We start from the raw sequence: 20020 nt of genomic DNA, 5'->3' as shown, positions 1-20020 counted from the left end.
TGTTGTGTGGACCTGCTGCCAGTTTGATTGACGTGTAGAATTTGCCTGCTGGCTACAGAGGAAGAGAAAGGGCCAAAAGAAAAGAGGATGTCTCTTTTCAGGTAATTTGAGGAGGAATACCTCGGAGCACAACTCCTTAATGATGAGAGGGCAGCACCGAGGGGGGGAAGGGAGGGAAACGGGAGAGGAGCGGAGAGAGGAGTGTAATTTCCCTCTTGCTACGCCCTCTTCATCAAACTGTCACTCATCCATCCGTGCCCTGGTCCCTCCCACTGCTGCAAGGATTTAAAAGCTTCTGGACGAAACTCACCTGGCCTCTTAATCCTTCTCCCACAACCCCAGAATCTTTTCTCAACACTTTCTGTCTCTTTATTTTTTGACATCTTCATCTTTTACATTCGGTAAAGTCATGCTTGCGCCATCTTCCAATAAGATATTTCTGTTTGTAGTGGTTTGCTGAAGACCTTTTGTTCTTGCTGCTATTATCAGTTTCAGCCACTTTGTGTCACCTCATAGAAACTTGTGTTGTGATTTCACAGCAACATCTGCTCCTAAAGTCTCATGCCTTTAAGATATAAAAGGGGATGCCTGCAGAAGATTGAATGAATCGAGAGATGCTTTCACATCAGCTGCATTACACACCCCCTCCATCAGGAACACACACACACACACACACACACACACACACACACACACACACACACATTCACACACACACACACACACACACACACATTCACACATATCTGAACTGGATTTGGCATACAATCCAAACCAAAGTCAACAAACCCTTGAGAAGAAAAAAAGAACCCACGGCAGTGATTTCCCACTCTTACACACCGAAACACTTATCTCCTTCCCACAGCCTAGTCAAAAGCACTGTATATGTGGAGACTGGAAACACAATGATAAGAGTTTCTTTGTGTGTATGTTTGTGTATGTAATATATTTGTGTATGTCTGTGTGTGTGTGTGTTTTTTTTTAATTATCAAGGGCACCTTGAGCCTGTGGCAAGTTCCCGTACTGGCACAGAGAGGTCTGAAGTTCAGCTAACATATCTTTATTTGAATGGTGCTCTGTGTGTTGCTATGATGATGCAAGGGCTGCAACTATTTTGATCTTGGCTCATTTTATAGTTAAATCGAGTCATTGTTTAGTTATGAAACGTAATCAAATCAGTAGAGCTTGGCTTCATGGCCTTCTGTCAGTGGTTGCTGGGATTTAAATCTCTCTTGGATCACCTGATAAAAGACACAAAAAACTGGAATGACTTTCCCCTTATGAAACTACATTTGAATTCACCCGATGTGGATTTTTATTTGGGTCATTCTGCACCAAATAGCACACATTCACAAGTATCAGTCCCTTAAACACACCACATTTTCTTCATCAAGATCCATGAATTATTCACTGAGAAATCGATCACATATTGCAAACTTAAAGACAGTAACATTCCTCATCTCCCCCCTGATCCTGATTGGTGCCAAATTTTAATAGGTGCTTTTTGTTATGCCCCACCCCAGACAAACAGTTAGAGGCAGAACAAAACATAAACTCCTTGGTGAAGGTAACAAACAAAAACAAACAAATTAAGGGTGAAATACACAAACAGTGCACTTCATGGAGGTCTGGAAAGTCAACCCTTACTCTTCAAAAGAGGAAGCCTTCCAAAACAGTGAGGAATGTAGCAACCAGACCATAAACCCACATGCAGTGAGGTGAGAAGTGTCTCTCTGTCACACAATGATGATGACATGGTGGGGTCAAAAGTACCTCAGCTCTGTCAAATTGTCACACTCGGCCTCAGTCTGTACATCCTCTGTTATGTGAAGTCGCTGACTCTCAGCAGTTTACCATCTCCTTTTCTTTTTTAATAAGCCCAAGTAATCAGTAAAGTATGTGCAACTATTATCAATTAAATGTAATTCACTTTCAATTAATATTTTGTTTTTATTTTAATAATAGGCTGACAAATATCTACACCAGCACATAAATTACATGTTACATTTCTCACTCTGTTGCCTGCCAGTGGGAAGTTCCAAGTGAGTCTCATGGGTGGGCTAGAGTAATAAATTCAATACTTGGGAAACATCAGTAATTCTGTCATCAGGTGAACATAAAAGGAGGGTATACACTGTGCTTTTTTTCTTGTTAAAGATTTCCAAATCAGTCCATGGTCTACTACACACAGAGCAGACCTTGATATAGAACCTTTTTCAGCTTGCAGATGTATTGTTGGAGATTCCACTTAAACCACCCCACAAACAGGATAATACAGAACATAGAGAGATCGGCAGAAGAGGTTTTGAGAGAGAAAATGAGTCCTGCGCTCACTCAGATGACTCTTTATGAACATGTTTCTAAACATAGCCTGAAATGTTACCACAGGGCCCGAGTTTAGACTCCACCCTGCTCTAGGTTTCTGTAGTCTGTCTACACTGATGCTTCTCAGTCTGGCTGCCCCGCTTCCTTCCCTCTCAATACGTCTCACTCTCATTACTTTTCTGACTTTTACTTCCACCTCATTGTGCTCTCTCTTCACTTCACCCACCTTCCTCATCTGTCACCTTCTTTTATGTGTGTGTGAACTTGAACCTCTTTCTCTACCTACCTCTTCTGTCTTTTGCCTCTGCTCTTTGCTATGAAGAGAGAAATAGTGCTGGGAAGTGAGCTGCCATGGCAAAAATACACCTACAGCTCAGAAAAATTACTTATGATTATATAAGTGACATGTTCATAGTTTCCATCCCTTCTAAAATAACCTGTAATTAAAGCTCTGTCTCTAAGTTAAGGTGCATTTTAATTTTCCATTGTAGAACAAACCTCTTCACCCCCCCCCCCCCCCCGTCACACCCACTGCTGTATGGGCCTAACTATTACACTATTGCTAGTCACTTAGTGCAATACCTATTTAACCCACTGGCAACGTAAGAGAAAGATCTTGTGGGACAAGCCTCAAAAGGCCAATGTCAAGCCCTAATTCTGTAATGGATGCCCCTTTGAAATATCGGAATTTAATCAAGGGTATCACAAAGCTGCCATAAGCTCACTGAGGCTTGTCCTTAATACAGGGCCACTGGCTCGAGGTGATGGTGTTATTGACTGCTTTTTCACTTCTGTTTGCATTTAGTTTATATTCTTTTAGTGTGACCTTGTAAGACCTAACATCTTGGGTAAAGTGATTTTTTTCCTCTTCATATTGTGCAAAATACATCATTGGCAAGACTGCGAGGGGAGAGAAAGTCTCAGTTTCAGGTGCTTTCATGGCGTCATGGCGTTACTCAGTGTGGGAAAAAAACGGAAGCGAAAACTGCTTTAGTGACAAAGGGGAAGGAGTCAACCACCCCTTTTCTTTTTACCCGTGTTTAAAAAAAACTTGTGTATAATGTAGAAAATAAGCCAGCTGCCCACACATACACTGTCTTCACCTTAGGTCACCTTTTGCCTGCCTGTATAGAAATGGGGCTCCAAAAAAGTGGTTCCTCCTTTGTGCCATACCTCTATATCTGAAGTTTGTGGAAGTTAATCTAAGTTTATCTTCCTTCTGGTACATGTCCTTCTCGTCTGAAGAAAGTTCAACCATTAAGCTAATGGCATAGACATTCATAGAAGCAAAGCAAATAGAGTAATGTGTTCTGCATCGGAATTGTGACATCCGTGCATGCACACACAGGACTACAGTACAATGAATAGGCCACCTATGCACCAGCCAAGCCAGGGAATGAGCCAGAGATTGAAATGTGAGCTGGTTTATTCCCTCACACTTTTAACTGTGATAGCTGCAGGGGGAGAGCATGATGGAGATATTAAGCGTTGCTCAGACTAGAAAAGTTGCAGCAGGGGGAGGAAAGGAAGGTGGAGAGGTAGGGGGAGAGAATGGACACAAAAGGAGAAGGATGGATCAGGGATGGGAGGAGAATGAGGAGCCTGAGACACAGGAATTAGGGTTGGAGTTGAGGGACATTACATGAGTGACTGAGAATCAGTCCTCCCTCTTTGCTTATTGAAGCCCCCCCCCTACAGCCGGTCAGGATAGACAGAGGTCAGCACAAGGTAGAGGAGGAGGAGGAGGAGACAGAATGAAGGAGAGAGGGGGTGCAGAGAGAGTTTAAGAGAGAGAGAGAGAGGGAGTGTGGTGCATGAGAGGGGGGGGCGCTAATGTGAGCCAGCTGTGGAAACCTGACACCTCGAGAGTGGGGTAGAAATGAGAGGTGGAGGAGTGAGAAATGGAGGGAAAGAAGGGCTGCAGGAAACTGCACGGAGTGTGAGAAGGATGGAGAAAAAAAGGAGGAAAAAAAAAAGGACTCATGGAGCAAAACAAAGAATCCCATAGATGAGCTTGGCTGCAGAAAGCAGCTCGCTGTGTTGTTCGAGAGAGAGAGAGAGAGAGGGAGAGAGAGGGAGGGAGACAGAGAGGGAGACAGAGAGGGAAAGAGGGGGAGGGAGAGGGAGAGAGAGAGAGCTAGCGAGAGAGAGCTAGCCTTTATTCTGTAGAGTGCGTATGAACATTTAGCAGAAGAATCACGCTGATTCCTGTGCTGTATTCAGGGACAAACCAATGTGTTATCTTTTCCTCAGTGAGCCACCACTCCCAGACAATGATGTGAATCATGCAGAGCCTTGTCTGTTTGCCTCTGGCCTTAGTGATACAGCCAGTGGCTAAATAATAAACTCTCTGTCTGAGAGTGAAACCTGAAGGACAGGGTGGTATCTTTTCCTGACACCAGGGCATTTGGTTGTGTCAACACTGGTTAGATATGAAGTGACTAACTTTACTATCCTACTCCTGTACTGTCCTGCTGCCACAAAAACCTTAAAGTAGCAATTACCTTTTCAAGACAACTCTACGAAAGGACTCATACTTAATTCATTTGACTAATTCTCTTTTATGTGATATAACTGAGAAGGAAATGCCCCACAAAGGGCATTGTGTTTATTCCAAACCAGAAGACCGAAAACAAAGCACACGTTTCAAATTCCCCCTTTCTCCCGTTGAAGTGGTTCGTCTTGACTTTGAAAGTACGTCTCCTATTTCCCATTGTTTCCCACGGTGAAAAGGTGTGAAATGTTCCGAAGGAAATGTAAACCTGGCATTAACCTGGACATGGTGTTCTTAGTGTGTCAGCTTGCTAATGTGATGTGTGTCACAGGGCAGAGGACTGTGTCATTACTCTGGGAAAGGGGGCGGAGGGGGTCATCTGTGAAGAAAAAAAAAGAGCAGTCCTAACTCTCAGCACGGCCGTTTTGTTGAGATATCACGAACAAGCTGTGTTTTTGTTGAGAGTGAGGGGGAGGAGGGGGCGGGCATCTTTGTGTAATTATGTGTGTGCGTGTTTTTGTGTAGGAATATGTTTTGGGGGATTTAGGGAGTTGTAGTGCACACATGCAACTACAGACAAGGTATAGAGGAAGTATGTCCATTTCTACTCTGTGAGGGTTTAGGTCAAGAGGGAGAGCAAGTTTGTCTTTTCTTTGAAGATCTGACATCACTAATCCTCCATTATGTTTGTCATCAGCACCGTGAGTATGTGCAAACAGAATATTTTTTGAGAATATTTTTACGGGTGATCTGATCCCAAGTTGTCAGCTCCCAGCACACACAAGGACACATTTGAGATCGCTTCACTCAGACCCCATTCAGAGGTGGTCAGGGACGCATATGACTACATTTTATTTTAGAAGTGTGAACCCCAATGTGTCCTGGGCCACAGTGACGGACCACCTACTCAGCTGACGTCCTCTGCTGAACCAAAAACTGTTTTGCTCTACTCAGTGTTTCATGTGGAAACACATTCTATTGCCAGGTGTGAACTGACAGAGTCAGAGCTGTCCACTTGTGATCAGATCACCCGAGACCCATGTTAATGCCAGGTTTGAACAGGGCCAATGATGTATTTATAATGTGTGTCAATCATTTTTAGTAGGGCTGCTCGATTTTGGAAAAAATCATAATCACGATTATTTTGGACAATTTCCAAATCACGCTTATTCAAACGATTATTAATATGTGCCCTTATTCTGAAGTCTATGCTTTTATTTGTTTAATCACCTCCGGTTCCGGTAAACACAGAGGACGGCTGCGTTTCTTATTCCTCCCAGAAACCAGGATATTGGTGCCCAGTTATTCAAACCCTTAATGATGGCAACCCTAACACTCTATGACCGACTGACCGGCACAGATAAATGCGGGTCCGGTCTGACCGGTCTGAACAGCCAGGCGGGAGCGCGCTTGAGAATAGCGGTGCGCGGCGCGGCCGTTACATGGTCTGCTGCTGCCCTCCCTGCTTTTCCACTCGTGCTGTTTTATTCACCGCCGGGCACCACACACACAACTCGCCTCCTTCACTTTACTGCTGCTTGAGAGTGAGAGCCAGTCAGCTGGGCCGCTGAATGCTTTGGGGGAAGGACTGAATTGCACATGCGCATCTCTTTCGAAAAAAATTCCAAATAATCGTTTCAACTCGATTATAGTAGTTTGGAGATTGTTTGACCCCATAATCGTAATCACGATTAAATTTCAATTAATCGAGCAGCCCTAATTTTTAGATAACACTCTAGGTATACAGCCCTGTCTGATAAGATATTTCTGGGTTTGGATATAGATACCATACTACCACAATTTTTTAACAATGAGACAATACTGTTGGACCTGTTCTATTCTTGAAGGTGTGCATGTTATTGGACATTTGTGAAACAATGTCTGGGCTAGACTATGAATGTATTGTCAGACGCTGCTCGCCACATTTGAAGAAACAGCGGGTGACTCACATCATACCAGGCATAAGTATCACAGATGCTACTGATCTGTGAAACTTGTGCCTGGCAGGACTCAAGATTCTCCCACTTTCCCATGTGCTCACAACCTAATATCTTCAAGCTGCTTTAGGGTGGAGTGGCCAATAATAAATAAAAGTAAGAAAGCGTGAGACGAGTATCAAGCAAGTTTTATCTGCACAGTTTTTTCTCCATTTCATATTCAATAAGACAGATCTTGGTTTCTGGTATGTTTTTACATGCTACAGATCTGCTTATTTATAAAATATCCATGTTGTTTTCATTTGGCGGTTTTAGGAAAGAGGGTATGAGTTTGCCTGTGCGTGTTGGTTACAGTGTGCTGTATTTCTACTCTCCCATTATATGTTACCTGAGCCCCTCTAGGGAGGTGGGTTTAGAGGCCTGTGTAAGAGGCTGCAGGTCGCTCAGTTGCCCAAGGTCCCCAGACAGTGTGTCTGCCATGTGCCGCACACACACACACTCCATGTTAGACAGGCTGAGCAAAGTGGTACACACAGGAAGTTACCTGATGCTTTTCTGCTTAGTAACAAAGCGAAACCTCCGACCAAATACTGTCACATACAGAGAAGTGAAAGTGGGCGGGACAGAAAAAACAAAGGAATAGAAAGTAATGAAGGGAGCATTGTGTCTGATTGAGATATCTAGTGGACACATTGTGTAATATTGCTAGATCCTACCAACTGCTCAGCATGCAGGCCATTCACTGACAAAGGAGAGAAATCGAAAGAAATGAGTGATGGGTAAGCAGAAGGAAAAACAGATGCACATTATTTGAAAATGTGGTCATAAGTCAGTAAGAGTGATGCGTTTGTGCTTTTCTTTCAGTGATATACCACACAGTTCTTTGTGAACACCTTTTACGTAGTTTATGATATTACTTATCTGTTGACTAGTTTTATTGTTCATCTGTTACTTTGCCCAAGTTGCTGGTGCTTTCCGCCTGTTGTTTTTAGTTTCTACCAGGCTTCAGTCAACAACTTCCAGATGACTCCACCTCACATCCTTCTGCTTTTGAACTTCTTCTTTGCCAAAACTGACCCCAGTTTAACCCTTAGACCAGCTTCCCTCTTTTCTCTGGGTTTATGGGGCAACAGCGTAGGGTTCAGAGCAGTTTGTTCGGTAATGTCGAGGCCATGTCTTTCACTTTGCTCATGGGCAAAACCATGATGGAATCTGTCTTACTACCTGGCTGATCTGCCACAGTAATGTCAGGGTAATGTCTAACCCCAACCCCACAAAGGAGGGAGTTGATTGGTTTATTTTACACCACGCCCAAAAGACATCAAGGAATAATTAAGTGTACTCTGCGCAACCCTTTGGAACCATGCACCTCAGGCAGTGAAAAACTAACCCTAACTGGTAAAAGGGCATTTAGACTTGCTCTAAATATGTTTATATTATTCAAATTAGCTCTTAGGGTTCGTGGTTCTATTCTTGTCTCATCTTAACAACATGAGACTGAAAATCCTTCCTATTGAGCATTAAGCCCTGTACTGTCAATAGCATCAGATTTCTCTCTTGATAAAGGTATTACATTAAAATGAGTTGATTCTAATAACCCTTTACAACATGGTTTAATATTGTAAGCAACAAACGAGTAGTTTCACACGACACATTTTGCTAATACTGTGAAGTCTGTGAATTAGCCAGTATTGTATATTTGATAGACTTTGTGTGAGCTTTCAGCCTCAGCAGCCATTGTCTGGTGTGGTACATCTACATGACTGAAACACAATCTTTTGTTTTGATTGTTTGCGTCTGTCAAACACGCACTCATACAAATATTTGTGTAACTCATCTTTCAACTTTATCATCTTGGATGACTAGCTCTAAATCCTTTACATGCACCACGACTTATATTTGTGTGTGTGTATGTGTCCAGGTGTGCACCTGGCTTTCTGGGTGAGTACTGCCAACACAAGGACCCTTGTCAACCCGGATTCTGCCAGAATGGAGGGAACTGCTCAGTGTCCATTGTGGCTGGTGTACCTGTACCAGGCAGCGCCGCCTGCAGTTGCCCCCTGGGCTTCACTGGTCTGCACTGTCAAACTCCCCAGAACTCCACGTGTTACCCCAACAACCCCTGTGCCAACCAAGGTGTCTGCACCCTGCTGTCCCTCGACAAGTACAAGTGTGAGTGCGTCAGAGGATGGACAGGTGAGACACTGTTTATTTGTCAGGAGTTTTCCACGGGATTGTAGAGGTCTGCCATCTGTCTCTCACCACAACAATGATGTATTTGTTTGCATTGAAGGAGGTTACTTTAATAAGTTAGCGCTCAGAAGCCTGTTATTGCTTCCACCGGGGATGATCCGTTTGTGGTTGTGCTTGTTTAGCTGTTAGCGGGATATCTTTAAAGTTAATGACATGGCTAATAAAAACTTATTTTAAGATTCTGACACATGTATTAGATAATTTTCTATCAATAAGTTAAAATATGTTGTTTAGTGAATACTGTTTTAGAGAAGGCCCAACGTGTCCTTTAGACAATTGTAGGCTTAATGTTTGCTGACAGTATCCTGGAAAAATTTAAAACTAAATTTGTGATAATTTGCAATGAGCACAGTAACACATCATCATGAAATCCTCTGTTTCGTCTTCATCCCCAGGACCAAGTTGTGAACATGAAGACAGCTGCCTGTCTAGTCCCTGTGCTAACAGTGGAAAATGCAGCTCTCCATCTGCTGGAAGTTACACGTGCACCTGTCCTCCTGGCTACACCGGTCCTCGCTGCCTTAATGACACAAATGAATGTGCCGCCACACCCTCTATATGCCTAAATGAAGGAGTCTGCGTCAACGCCCCTGGCTCCTATAAGTGAGAATCTAATTTATAGTTACCCATTTGGGAAAGGTTCAACATTTTGACAATCTATTTATTCAATTTAACTTCACTGTAAAGACTGAATGAAACTAAATGAAACTCTTGTCATTGCTGCAGGTGTGTCTGTGGCCCGGGGTTTACAGGCCAGCATTGTGAAAGCTCATACATCCCGTGCTCGCCGTCTCCATGCATAAATGGAGGCACCTGCCACCAGATCACTGAAACCAGCTACTCCTGCCACTGCCTTCCAGGTAGAAGGATTTCAATTGTGAAATACTACTTTTCTGTTCATCTTTTTTATGCTCACTCTGAACATGAACTAGAAAAATACTCAGGCTGTGTACAATGAACAATGTTGTTGCCTGGTGCTGACATAGAGGGAAAGCAAAATGTTGTGTAACACACTGTGTAACTGGAGTTAGTAGATATGTAAATGCTGGTTTGAGTTTCTGAATTGTTACATGATGTTTGTAGTGTAAACAGTCTGATCCTGCTGGTTGTGTTGTATTAAACACACTGCACTGCCAGTTTGCTACAGTTTCCTTGGAGACACAACAAACACCCACCCTGTTTAGACAGATCCAAAACATATACGAACCATATGACACAATACCAAAGAATATATATTGCTTGTCTTCCCAAATTAACAATTGAACTAATGTTTCTTTAACTTGTGCAAGGTTTCAATGGGAGTAACTGTGAGAACAACCTTGACGACTGCCCCAATCACCAGTGTGCCAATGGAGGAACCTGTATGGACGGAGTCAACACCTACAACTGTCAGTGCCCCCCTCAGTGGACTGGTAAGGGATTTGTGTGTATTTTCATCATATGTAAATGTGTTCCTATAGCCATTATTTTGCTGTGGTTGTCAATGTGGCACAGTTAATATCTCTTTGCCCAAGAGTCACCTAAAATTCAATCAAACTGCACCAAATTGTACACATTTATAGATGTCATTCTATATCAATCTTCATCTCCCAATTATACTTGGTTTCTTATATCAAGACCCATGAATTGTTCCCCGGGAACCCTGTGACAATGCAAAAAACAATGCCCGACACACCAGTTTTACAGACACTGAAAAAAAAATCTGGATCTGAACCAAAATGTATTGGGTTCTTTCCTCATCTGCACCACATTCTTCCACACAGGTTTCCTGTTAATCTGTCTTGTGTTTTTTATGTTATTGTGCTAACTTATAGACAAACAAATGAGCAAACCCAGATGAAAACATTACCTTCATTTTCTAGACCCCATGTCAAGAACAATGAAATCTCGTTTCTACTGTCACATCTGTAATTCTCTGAGTACTGTTTGAGCACTCAGGTGGAGTAAATGTGTAGGATCAGTGATAATAGCATCCATCCCTTCATGTGGTCTGTTTTTATGCTTCCGTGCCAGAGAGGGCAGTGGCCAGATGCATTATGTTTTCAGCTTGAGGCCGCCTGTCCTATTCTCATAAACGCGAAATCTCTAGAACACCTTGAGGGAATTTCTTCAAATTTTATAGAAACATTCACTTGGACTCAAGGATCAACTGATTCGATTTTGGTGGTCAAAGATCAAGGTCACACTGACCTTTTCTGAATCTAGAAAAAAAATATTTAGAAATATGTAGATGGGAAAGGCACTGGTTTGTGGTGACATACAACCGCAGTGCGGTGATTCTAGTCATATCATATTTCTTACCTCTCTTCTGATGTCTTTCTCTGTATCTCTGAGACTTGTTCTCTACATAAGGTGTGTCTCTTCTATAACACTTGTGTGGCATATTCAAGCTTTCCATTTACAAAACAAACATGCATGCATCAGCTTACTTGGGCCTGTGTGAGTTTGTGTAATACTGATCCAACCAGGGGAAGCAAAGCCAACTTAAACTTGTTTCCATGTGTGCATCAAACCATTTTAAAATAAAAATGCATTCAAAAGAAAATATGGAGCCATGTTCGTAACAAGCTCCACAGGGCATTAACTTAATTGGTTCAATATTCTTGCCTCTGCCCCTCCACAGGTCAGCACTGTACAGAAGATGTTGATGAGTGTCGTCTGCAGCCAAACACTTGCCAGAATGGAGGTACATGCAGCAACCTGATCGGTAGCTACGTCTGCGTGTGTGTTAATGGATGGATCGGCCCCGACTGCTCTGAAAACATTGATGACTGTGCTACAGCCTCATGCAGCCCGGGCTCCAGGTGTATAGACCGCGTTGCCTCTTTCATCTGTGTCTGCCCTCATGGAAAGACAGGTGAGTCCAAACTGAAACCACATGGAGACATTTTTATACCAAACCTTAAAAAGTTATCAAGATATAATGTGATAAAAGACAGACATTAATGCTGTGATTCTCTGTTGTAGCTCAATACTTGTTTTTATAACTTATTATTCAAAAAAGTAATTGTTTGGTTCTTACACTGACACTGTATCAGTGTTAATTTCGTTGACGAAAACTATGACGAAAAATATTCGTTAACGATCTTTTTTCCATGACGAAGACGAGACGAAGACGTAACGAAAACGGATCTTCGAAAATAAAAACTATGACTAAATCTATTTTAACTTTCGTTGACGAGACGAGACGAAAATGTTGGTGGTTGACTAAGTCACAATAATTTTTTAAAACATCATCGTATCAGGCCGTCATGAAGTATCAGGAGCGGGCGAGTGAGTGTGTCTCTGTCTGTCTGTCTGTCTGTCTGTCTGTCTGTCTGTCTGTCTGTCTGTCTGTCTCTCTGTCTCTCTGTCTGTCTCTCTCTCTGTCTCTCTCTCTGTCTCTCTCTGTCTCTCTCTCTGTCTCTCTCTCTCTCTCTGTGTGTGTGCGCCCCCCCCCCCCCCCCAGAGAGCGCACCGGTCCCGAGGCTCTGCCCCCCGCCTCGCTCAGAGACACAAGATCAGAGCTCGTTCACGTGAAGAAGCTGCTCAGTGACTCACCGGCTCCTTCTTAACAGTGAAAACACAGAGTTTCTCTGGTCTCAGCTGCTCAGAGATCAGCGCAGCAGCTTCTTGATCGGAGCAGAAGCTTGGTTTGTACCGAGCTTCAGTTTCTGTGTCCGCCTCCAGCCTGACCTGCTCTCACTTTTTGTTTTCACATTTAAAACTAAATATATATTTTTAAGCTATTGGGCTGCAGCAATATGTTTTTATTTATTTCAAAATAGGGTACTTCTTATTTCATACATTTCCCACAAATATTGGGAGGACTCAAAAAGCCCTACAAAGTTCTGTGTTTAATTTAATTCAAATAGGTCACACTTGCCTGTGTATTTTCTTCTCTTCATAAGCATTCAGTGTTTTCCTTTGTTGTAACAGGTACAAATAGCAATAAAAGGTCAAGAGTTTTCTTTATTGTCGTTCTATAATTTCGTAAATGCAACAAACTATAGTTTAGTATAGTATAACTTTATATAAACTTTATTAGCTTTGTTATCAAATATGTTTTAAGGCTCCAGACACATTTTATTTGGGGAAGAAGAGGCAAAATAAGTAAGTAAAGGTTGCCGACCCCTGCTATAGACCTATTCTGGTAGGGATATGTAATGGACAACCTAAGTACTGCAAGCTAGACTATTATGCAGTTTTAGACACAACACAGGGTCCCTGGGCCTGATAAGAGAAGAAAGGAGTTTAATGTGGCTACTAAATGTGACTAAAACTAGACTAAAATGTTATTCGTTTTCGTCGACTAAAACTAGACTAAAACTAAGAAGGATAAAAATGACTAAATGTGACTAAAACTAATATGCATTTTCGTCAAAAGACTAAGACTAAATCAAAAATAGCTGCCAAAATTAACACTGCACTGTATATGTTATTGATTACTTGCTATTGATAGAGTTTTGAATAGCAGGTAGCTGCATTCAGTTAAGGACGTCGAAGCATAACTAATATTTTTGTTAGTGCTTCTGGTTAACTAATAGTTTTCTAATTCATCAAAAGCTTAATTTTTGAAGAGAATGCACATAGCATGATCCATATAAATCCACTTCCACTAATTATCCAACAGAATAGATGGTACCTTTCACCCTGCTGATTAGTGACCCATTCCTACTCTTGGATTATGCCTCTACCTAGTAGCAAAGGCACATTGGAATAGTTTTTCTCGAACTCAGAACAACCATGGAGATTCACAGGTGACATTTTTGTCACAGCACAGATGGTTCTTTGCATTGGGATTCTTTTTTCAAATGGGGAAACTTATTTTTCCTTATTGCTCAATAACAAGTTATTCTTTCCAGGTTTGCTGTGCCATAGAGATGATGCCTGTATCAGTAACCCCTGTAGAGAAGGCTCTCAGTGTGACACCAACCCCATCAGTGGTATGTTCAACTGTAACTGTCCACCTGGTTATGTTGGCAGCACCTGCAACATTGACAGAGACGAATGCAGCATTGGTAAGAACAAAGGCTACCCTTCTTAAACGTCTGTACATACATAACATACATTTTCTCTCTTCAGGTTTCAAACATGTTCTTCTTACTCCCTTAGGTACCAACCCTTGCGAGCATAGTGGTCAGTGTGTGAACACTGATGGCTCCTTCACCTGCAACTGTGTCAGGGGTTACGCCGGGCCGCGCTGTGAACAAGATGTTAATGAGTGTGCGTCGAGCCCCTGCCAGAACGATGGCACTTGTCTGGATCGCATTGGGGAATACAGCTGCATCTGCATGCCTGGTACTTTTCTTGAGAAATTACGTATTACCTTTCATTTAAACAAATTTTACAATCAGACTAGAAGCTCTTAGAAGACTTAACTCAGCCCCGGCGGTGCACTCGTCAACTCTGGTGTTCATATCATTTTTTTTATTTGATAAAATTATGTTTGGTTACACTTATATATTGCTCTTACATGTAACACTTGTAGTTTGGCCTTTTTGAAGACTAATTGTACTTACACGATTCTTGCTGTTCCCGGTTTGTACCCTTATTGTTAATTGCACTTTTTGTACGTGGCTTTGGATAAAAGCGTAATCTAAAAGAATTGTAATGTAAAGTATTAAAATGTTATGCATGTCAATTTGTTTTAATAATTTAATCAGTTTAGTGTGCATCGAAATTTGGGTGTTCCAGATCTGGATAATGAAGTGCAGTAGCTAATGAGAAAATCTATTTCTCTCCCTTTGTGCAGGATTTGAAGGGACTCATTGTGAGATCGAGGTAGATGAGTGTCTCAGCTCCCCCTGTTTGAACCAGGGTAAATGTCTGGACCAGGTCAGCCGCTTTGTCTGCGAATGCCCTGCAGGTTGGTACACATGAGGCCATGCACTCAGCTTGATGTCTCAAAATGACAATGAATGTCATCCTAACCGTTTCCAAATGTTCTTAAATGTATTTAATGTGTCTTTAATGTGTAGCTACTATGTTCATCATATTGTTCTTTGTTCGGTTCAGGCTTCAGTGGTGAAATGTGCCAGATAGACATTGATGAGTGCTCCAGCACACCCTGTTTGAATGGGGCCAAGTGTGTCGACCGACCCAACGGATATGACTGTGAATGTGCTGAAGGTAAAAGGGAATAACTTTATGTTGAAGTGAAGTGAAGTGACATGGTCTTTGTTCTGATTTGTTTAGCTAGCCCTTCGATTGCGCCATAGAAACAAACGTTAGAGTCCACCAGTGTCTTATTTTACCCAGAAAATAATCTGAAATAATCACATGATCCATGATGCAATAGTTTTGGTTATTAAGAAGAAATGTCCTTCCTCAGGCTTCACTGGCCTACTTTGTGAGGAGAACATTAATGATTGCGTACCAGAGCCATGCCACCATGGTGTGTGTAAAGACGGCATCGCCACCTTCTCCTGCGAGTGCTATCCTGGATACACAGGCTCCATCTGTAACATCCAGGTCCAAGAGTGCCACAGCAACCCTTGTCAGAACCGAGGACGCTGCATCGACCTGGTCAATGCCTACCAATGCAACTGCCCCCCAGGAACTACAGGTGAGTACCTCATGTGTTAAAATGAGTGCCTGCATACTGAGACTTTTCCCATTTATTTTTATTCTTCAAAGAAAGTCTCGTTCGACATGTGGAACAGACATATTTGATGGAGATGTTTTGGGGCAGTATTATTCACTGGGAAAAAGTTACCTTGTGTAAACCCAGATTGTGAAAACATATCACTCCAAAACACCTGTTAGACTGGTGTGGGTGCCAATGAGTAGACATGAAAATAATCATCATCATTAAGGCACCTTTACATCTGGTTTAATCAGCCTCACAAGTATGTATCTTCCACAGTCTAGTGTGAGCCATTTGCTCCTGAAGATATGCGGGCTGCCATGTCTTCTGCTCGGTTTGAGACAAAGCTTCACTCCGCTTGACATCTGGTTGCTATAGTAGCCACACAGACTGAACCATCGACACAAAACTAGTTTTTAGTTGTGGTTCCTCTGACACTTTGTCCCACAACAGTTTATTTTCTCTGAAGTGTAAATTACCTCGACAGAATTTATTTTACATAATGTTTTTTAAATAATGTGTTTAGCACATCGCATTAAAGAGCCCCAGATAGTTTTGTCATTTTGGAAGAACAGCTTAAATAAATGTTAAGACCCCCCATCCCCCACACCTAGAGCTTCCTGTGTAGCTTTCGGTGTATTGTGAAGTGTAGAGTATTCGACATGTGTGTTAGCCATCACAAGTCTGGTTCGAGTGGTGCTACTCCACATTGCTCTGTGGATTAGTACGTTGTGTCACCCTGAGGCCTGGTACCGGTGTCTGCACTGAGCTCACCTTACCAAAACTGGCGTCGGGTCACCCTGTCAGGTTTTTTTTCAGGCTTCATGCCCTCATTTCCCCTTCTTTGAAGTGCCTCGTTCTCTCTCTTGTTTTTCTCTTTGTGTTGCCCTACATCTTTGTTTCTCTCTGGCTTTCCCTGTCTCTTGATTCCCTAGTTCCTCTCTTGTCTTATGCATACTTGTAGTATTTCTCTGCTCTATCGGAGGCCTGTCTCCATTTTTGTAAACATTTTCACTTCTTCATTAACTTTTATTTATGGAGTACTACTCCCCCCTGGTGGTTGAAATTTCTTTTATTTCTGTTAACAGCTACTTGATATACTTCATCACGAAAACGTGGTTGTTGTTGCTTTTAAATATCAGTGCACATTATATAGTCAGATAAAATTATAAATTAAATAACCTGACTGTTCTTACACTGGGACCACATGTAATTTCTCTCCTCAGGGATAAACTGCGAGATCAATGAAGATGACTGTGCCAGTAACCCCTGTGAGTACGGCAAGTGTCAGGACGGCATAAATGAGTACAAATGTGTGTGCGCCCCAGGATACACAGGTAAGTTCTTCTTAAAGATATACCTGTTTATGTCTCAAAAAACAAATATTAAACCAATATTTGCTTTTAATATAACTTACTTCATTTAAATGTCTCTGTAATAGGAGTTAAATGCGATGTGGAGATCAACGAGTGTCTCTCAAACCCGTGTATGAGTGGGGGAACCTGCACGGACAAGGTCAATGGGTTCTACTGCCTGTGCCCGCCCACTACGCACGGCCCTCTGTGTCTCTCTGGGACAAATCATTGTGCTCTGCAGCCTTGTGTGCATGGGGAATGTATTGAGGAGCAACATGGGTAAGTTTTATGTTTTGAATATCGTTCTGTGTTTATAAAATCCAACCGTGGGATGTGGACTAACATACAGATTTGTGTGGGCTAGTTTTATTATATTGTTTAACTATTATTCTATATTTATTTGGTTTTATTTTCAATGTGTTATCCATTAGCCCTTCAGCTGCAGATTTACTTCCAACTTGCTTTACAAATTTGCCCCTGCTCAACATTAAAACAGCATTATCACATAATAAGAATTAGCCTGACTTGAACTGCTGGAACTGATGCTGAAAATAGCTCAAGCACCTGTTGTTATTATTGCTTTATGGGTAATTTTTCCATTTAAGTATGTGCTAACATCTCCTTTTGTGGAAAGGTACCGCTGTGAGTGTAAAGCCGGCTGGGCGGGACAGCACTGTGAGCAGGAAAAGGACGAGTGCCAGCTTATCCCATGCCAGAATGGTGGCACCTGTTTGGACCGACATAATGGCTACACTTGTCAATGCCAACCTGGATTCAGAGGTAAAAACAATCATGATAATTGTTGTAATCAGCATAGCATTTAAAAACTTTTATTTCAGCAATCAACAGAAGATACAAGGCTGTTTTAACAAAGAAATATTTGAATCACCCTTTTTCTTGTCATCAGGTATAAACTGTGAGAAGAATGTTGATGAATGTGCATCTGGACCCTGTCGGAACCAAGGCTTTTGTATAGATGGAGTCAACAGTTACACCTGCCAATGTAGTGCACCATTCACGGGTTAGTGATACCACATTTCCACCATATTAACACCCACTTTCAGTCCAATAGCAGTCTTTGTAGCGGCCACCTTAATGTCATTTTAGCAAACAATTTCATTCACATATGTCTCTCTTTATCTAAAATGTGCACAATGTCAATATAGGTCAACACTGTGAGGCGGAGCAGGCTCCCTGTGCCTCCCATCCATGTCAGCAAGGGGGAGTGTGTCATCCATCTACAGACTACACCTCTTACACCTGCAGGTGCCCGGCGGGTTGGCAAGGTGTGTATGAAACTGCGAGTTGTGTGCCCAAGTGCAGTTGTATCACATTCTGTGTATTTGTATTTGTGTAATTACATTCATCCTGTACTGATATACATGTTTTCAATTGTATAGGTCAGCGCTGCAGTGAGGATGTGGATGAGTGCAAAAAGAATCCTTGCAAAAACGTTGGTCGCTGCATGAACACTCCAGGCAGCTACACATGTAAATGTCAACCTGGATACAGTGGACACAACTGTCAGACAGACATTGATGACTGCTCTCCCAGTGAGTTTCACTTCAGCTTTTTCTGTCACCTTGTTCGTAGTCTGACTCCCTAAATATAGGTGTCACTTGTTCATCTCCCCTTCTTCTTAGTTTATAAGGCCCATATTTTTCAACACATATAATGTTTTTATAAAGTTGGGAACAGAAAATAACACCAGTAAAAAGCAGCAAAGAAAGTCTACTGAATTATTATGTTACACATGGATACAAGTCTGTACACGATGTAAATATTTCAGACACATAGTCTTCTTAAAACAAGGGAAGTTGCTTTTTCAGCCATATACCCGATAAATTTCTCATTGATACATTTATCTATAAAAAAATGTCTTCATGATATATTTATTATTCAGTAGCTGCTACTTAAATACAATTTCTGACTATATAAATCCTTTTCCCCTCTCTTCTCTACAGACCCATGCCTGAATGGAGGCTCTTGTGTGGACGATGTTGGGAGTTTCTCTTGTGACTGCCGCGCTGGTTTTGAAGGGGAGCGCTGTGAGACCGAGGTAGATGAGTGTGCCAGTCAGCCATGCAGGAACAGTGCTGTCTGCCGGGACTACGTCAACAGCTTTGTGTGTGAATGCCGACCGGGCTTTGATGGAATTCTGTGTGAACACAACATCCCTGAATGCACTGAGAGGTGAGAAAATCTTTTGTAGCTTGATCTAGAAAAGTTGGCCACGTTTAATTTTTGTTTCCTTAATGTTTTCCCCATCGATGAATTGAACTGTATCGCAATTTCCTGATGGAATGTAAAAATATTTATGCCTAAAATATCTAGTTTGGGTAAACAAGTCTTAATTCAAGCCTGTAGATTAATTTAATTGTTTTTGTTTTTATAATAAATCTTTCCTTGTTGATGTACTGTGTTTGCCCCATTTCTTTATCCATTCATCAATCCCTACTTTTTTTCTCCTTCCTTTCAGCTCCTGCCTGAACAATGGGATTTGCATTGATGACATCAACACCTTCTCTTGCCGTTGCCGTCCTGGTTTTTACGGGACGTTCTGTGAGTATGAGCAGAATGAGTGCAACTCTCAGCCCTGTAAGAATGGAGGAACCTGCGCTGATGGCCTGGGCACGTATCGCTGCACCTGCCCCGTGGGATACAATGGACAGAACTGCCAGGTGCTTTGTCTTTTTATCATTACAAGTGTACAGAGTGTGTCCTCAAGTGAAATGTGTGAGCCGTTTCCTATTTTAATTTGTAATTTAAGATAAAAAGCATTTAATTGAAATTAGGTTCAATGGTGTACCGATTTTAAAGCCCTTTTTACAACCAACTATAATCATTTTCCTCTTTACCTCCTCTGCGTGCAGAACCTTGTAAACCTGTGCAGCCAGGTGCACTGTCACAATGGTGGTATCTGCTCTCAGAAAACGACCTCCTGGACTTGCCACTGTCCAGTGAGATGGACAGGACTTTATTGTGATGTTCCCAACCTCTCCTGCCAGGACTATGCTGCCACCAAAGGTTTGGAACTACTTCTTGTTGAGTTTGTTATCAGAATAAAAAAAGAACACAATATTCAAAA

At 42.0% G+C, this 20020-nt stretch overlaps 1 protein-coding gene across 2 annotated transcripts in view; it reads left to right on the top strand.

Annotated features, from left to right (window-relative positions):
* Positions 1-20020, top strand: part of notch2 (notch receptor 2) — a 46194-nt gene that overhangs the window by 16723 nt on the left and 9451 nt on the right. For both annotated transcript variants that reach the window (XM_053430189.1, XM_053430188.1), the window contains exons 3-21: positions 8678-8952; positions 9405-9612; positions 9736-9869; positions 10299-10421; positions 11633-11866; positions 13854-14009; positions 14104-14289; positions 14744-14857; positions 15007-15120; positions 15323-15556; positions 16804-16914; positions 17019-17211; positions 17567-17712; positions 17840-17953; positions 18099-18218; positions 18333-18485; positions 18897-19125; positions 19412-19613; positions 19806-19959. In XM_053430189.1, the coding sequence (XP_053286164.1) occupies positions 8678-8952; positions 9405-9612; positions 9736-9869; positions 10299-10421; positions 11633-11866; positions 13854-14009; positions 14104-14289; positions 14744-14857; positions 15007-15120; positions 15323-15556; positions 16804-16914; positions 17019-17211; positions 17567-17712; positions 17840-17953; positions 18099-18218; positions 18333-18485; positions 18897-19125; positions 19412-19613; positions 19806-19959 (3200 nt within the window). The remainder of the gene's footprint in view (positions 1-8677; positions 8953-9404; positions 9613-9735; positions 9870-10298; positions 10422-11632; positions 11867-13853; positions 14010-14103; positions 14290-14743; positions 14858-15006; positions 15121-15322; positions 15557-16803; positions 16915-17018; positions 17212-17566; positions 17713-17839; positions 17954-18098; positions 18219-18332; positions 18486-18896; positions 19126-19411; positions 19614-19805; positions 19960-20020) is intronic.

Source organism: Pleuronectes platessa, chromosome 9, assembly GCF_947347685.1.
Source record: "Pleuronectes platessa chromosome 9, fPlePla1.1, whole genome shotgun sequence".
Lineage (NCBI taxonomy): Eukaryota > Metazoa > Chordata > Actinopteri > Pleuronectiformes > Pleuronectidae > Pleuronectes > Pleuronectes platessa.
Note: the sequence above shows the minus strand (reverse complement) of the source record. Positions and strands in the feature narration are given on the sequence as shown.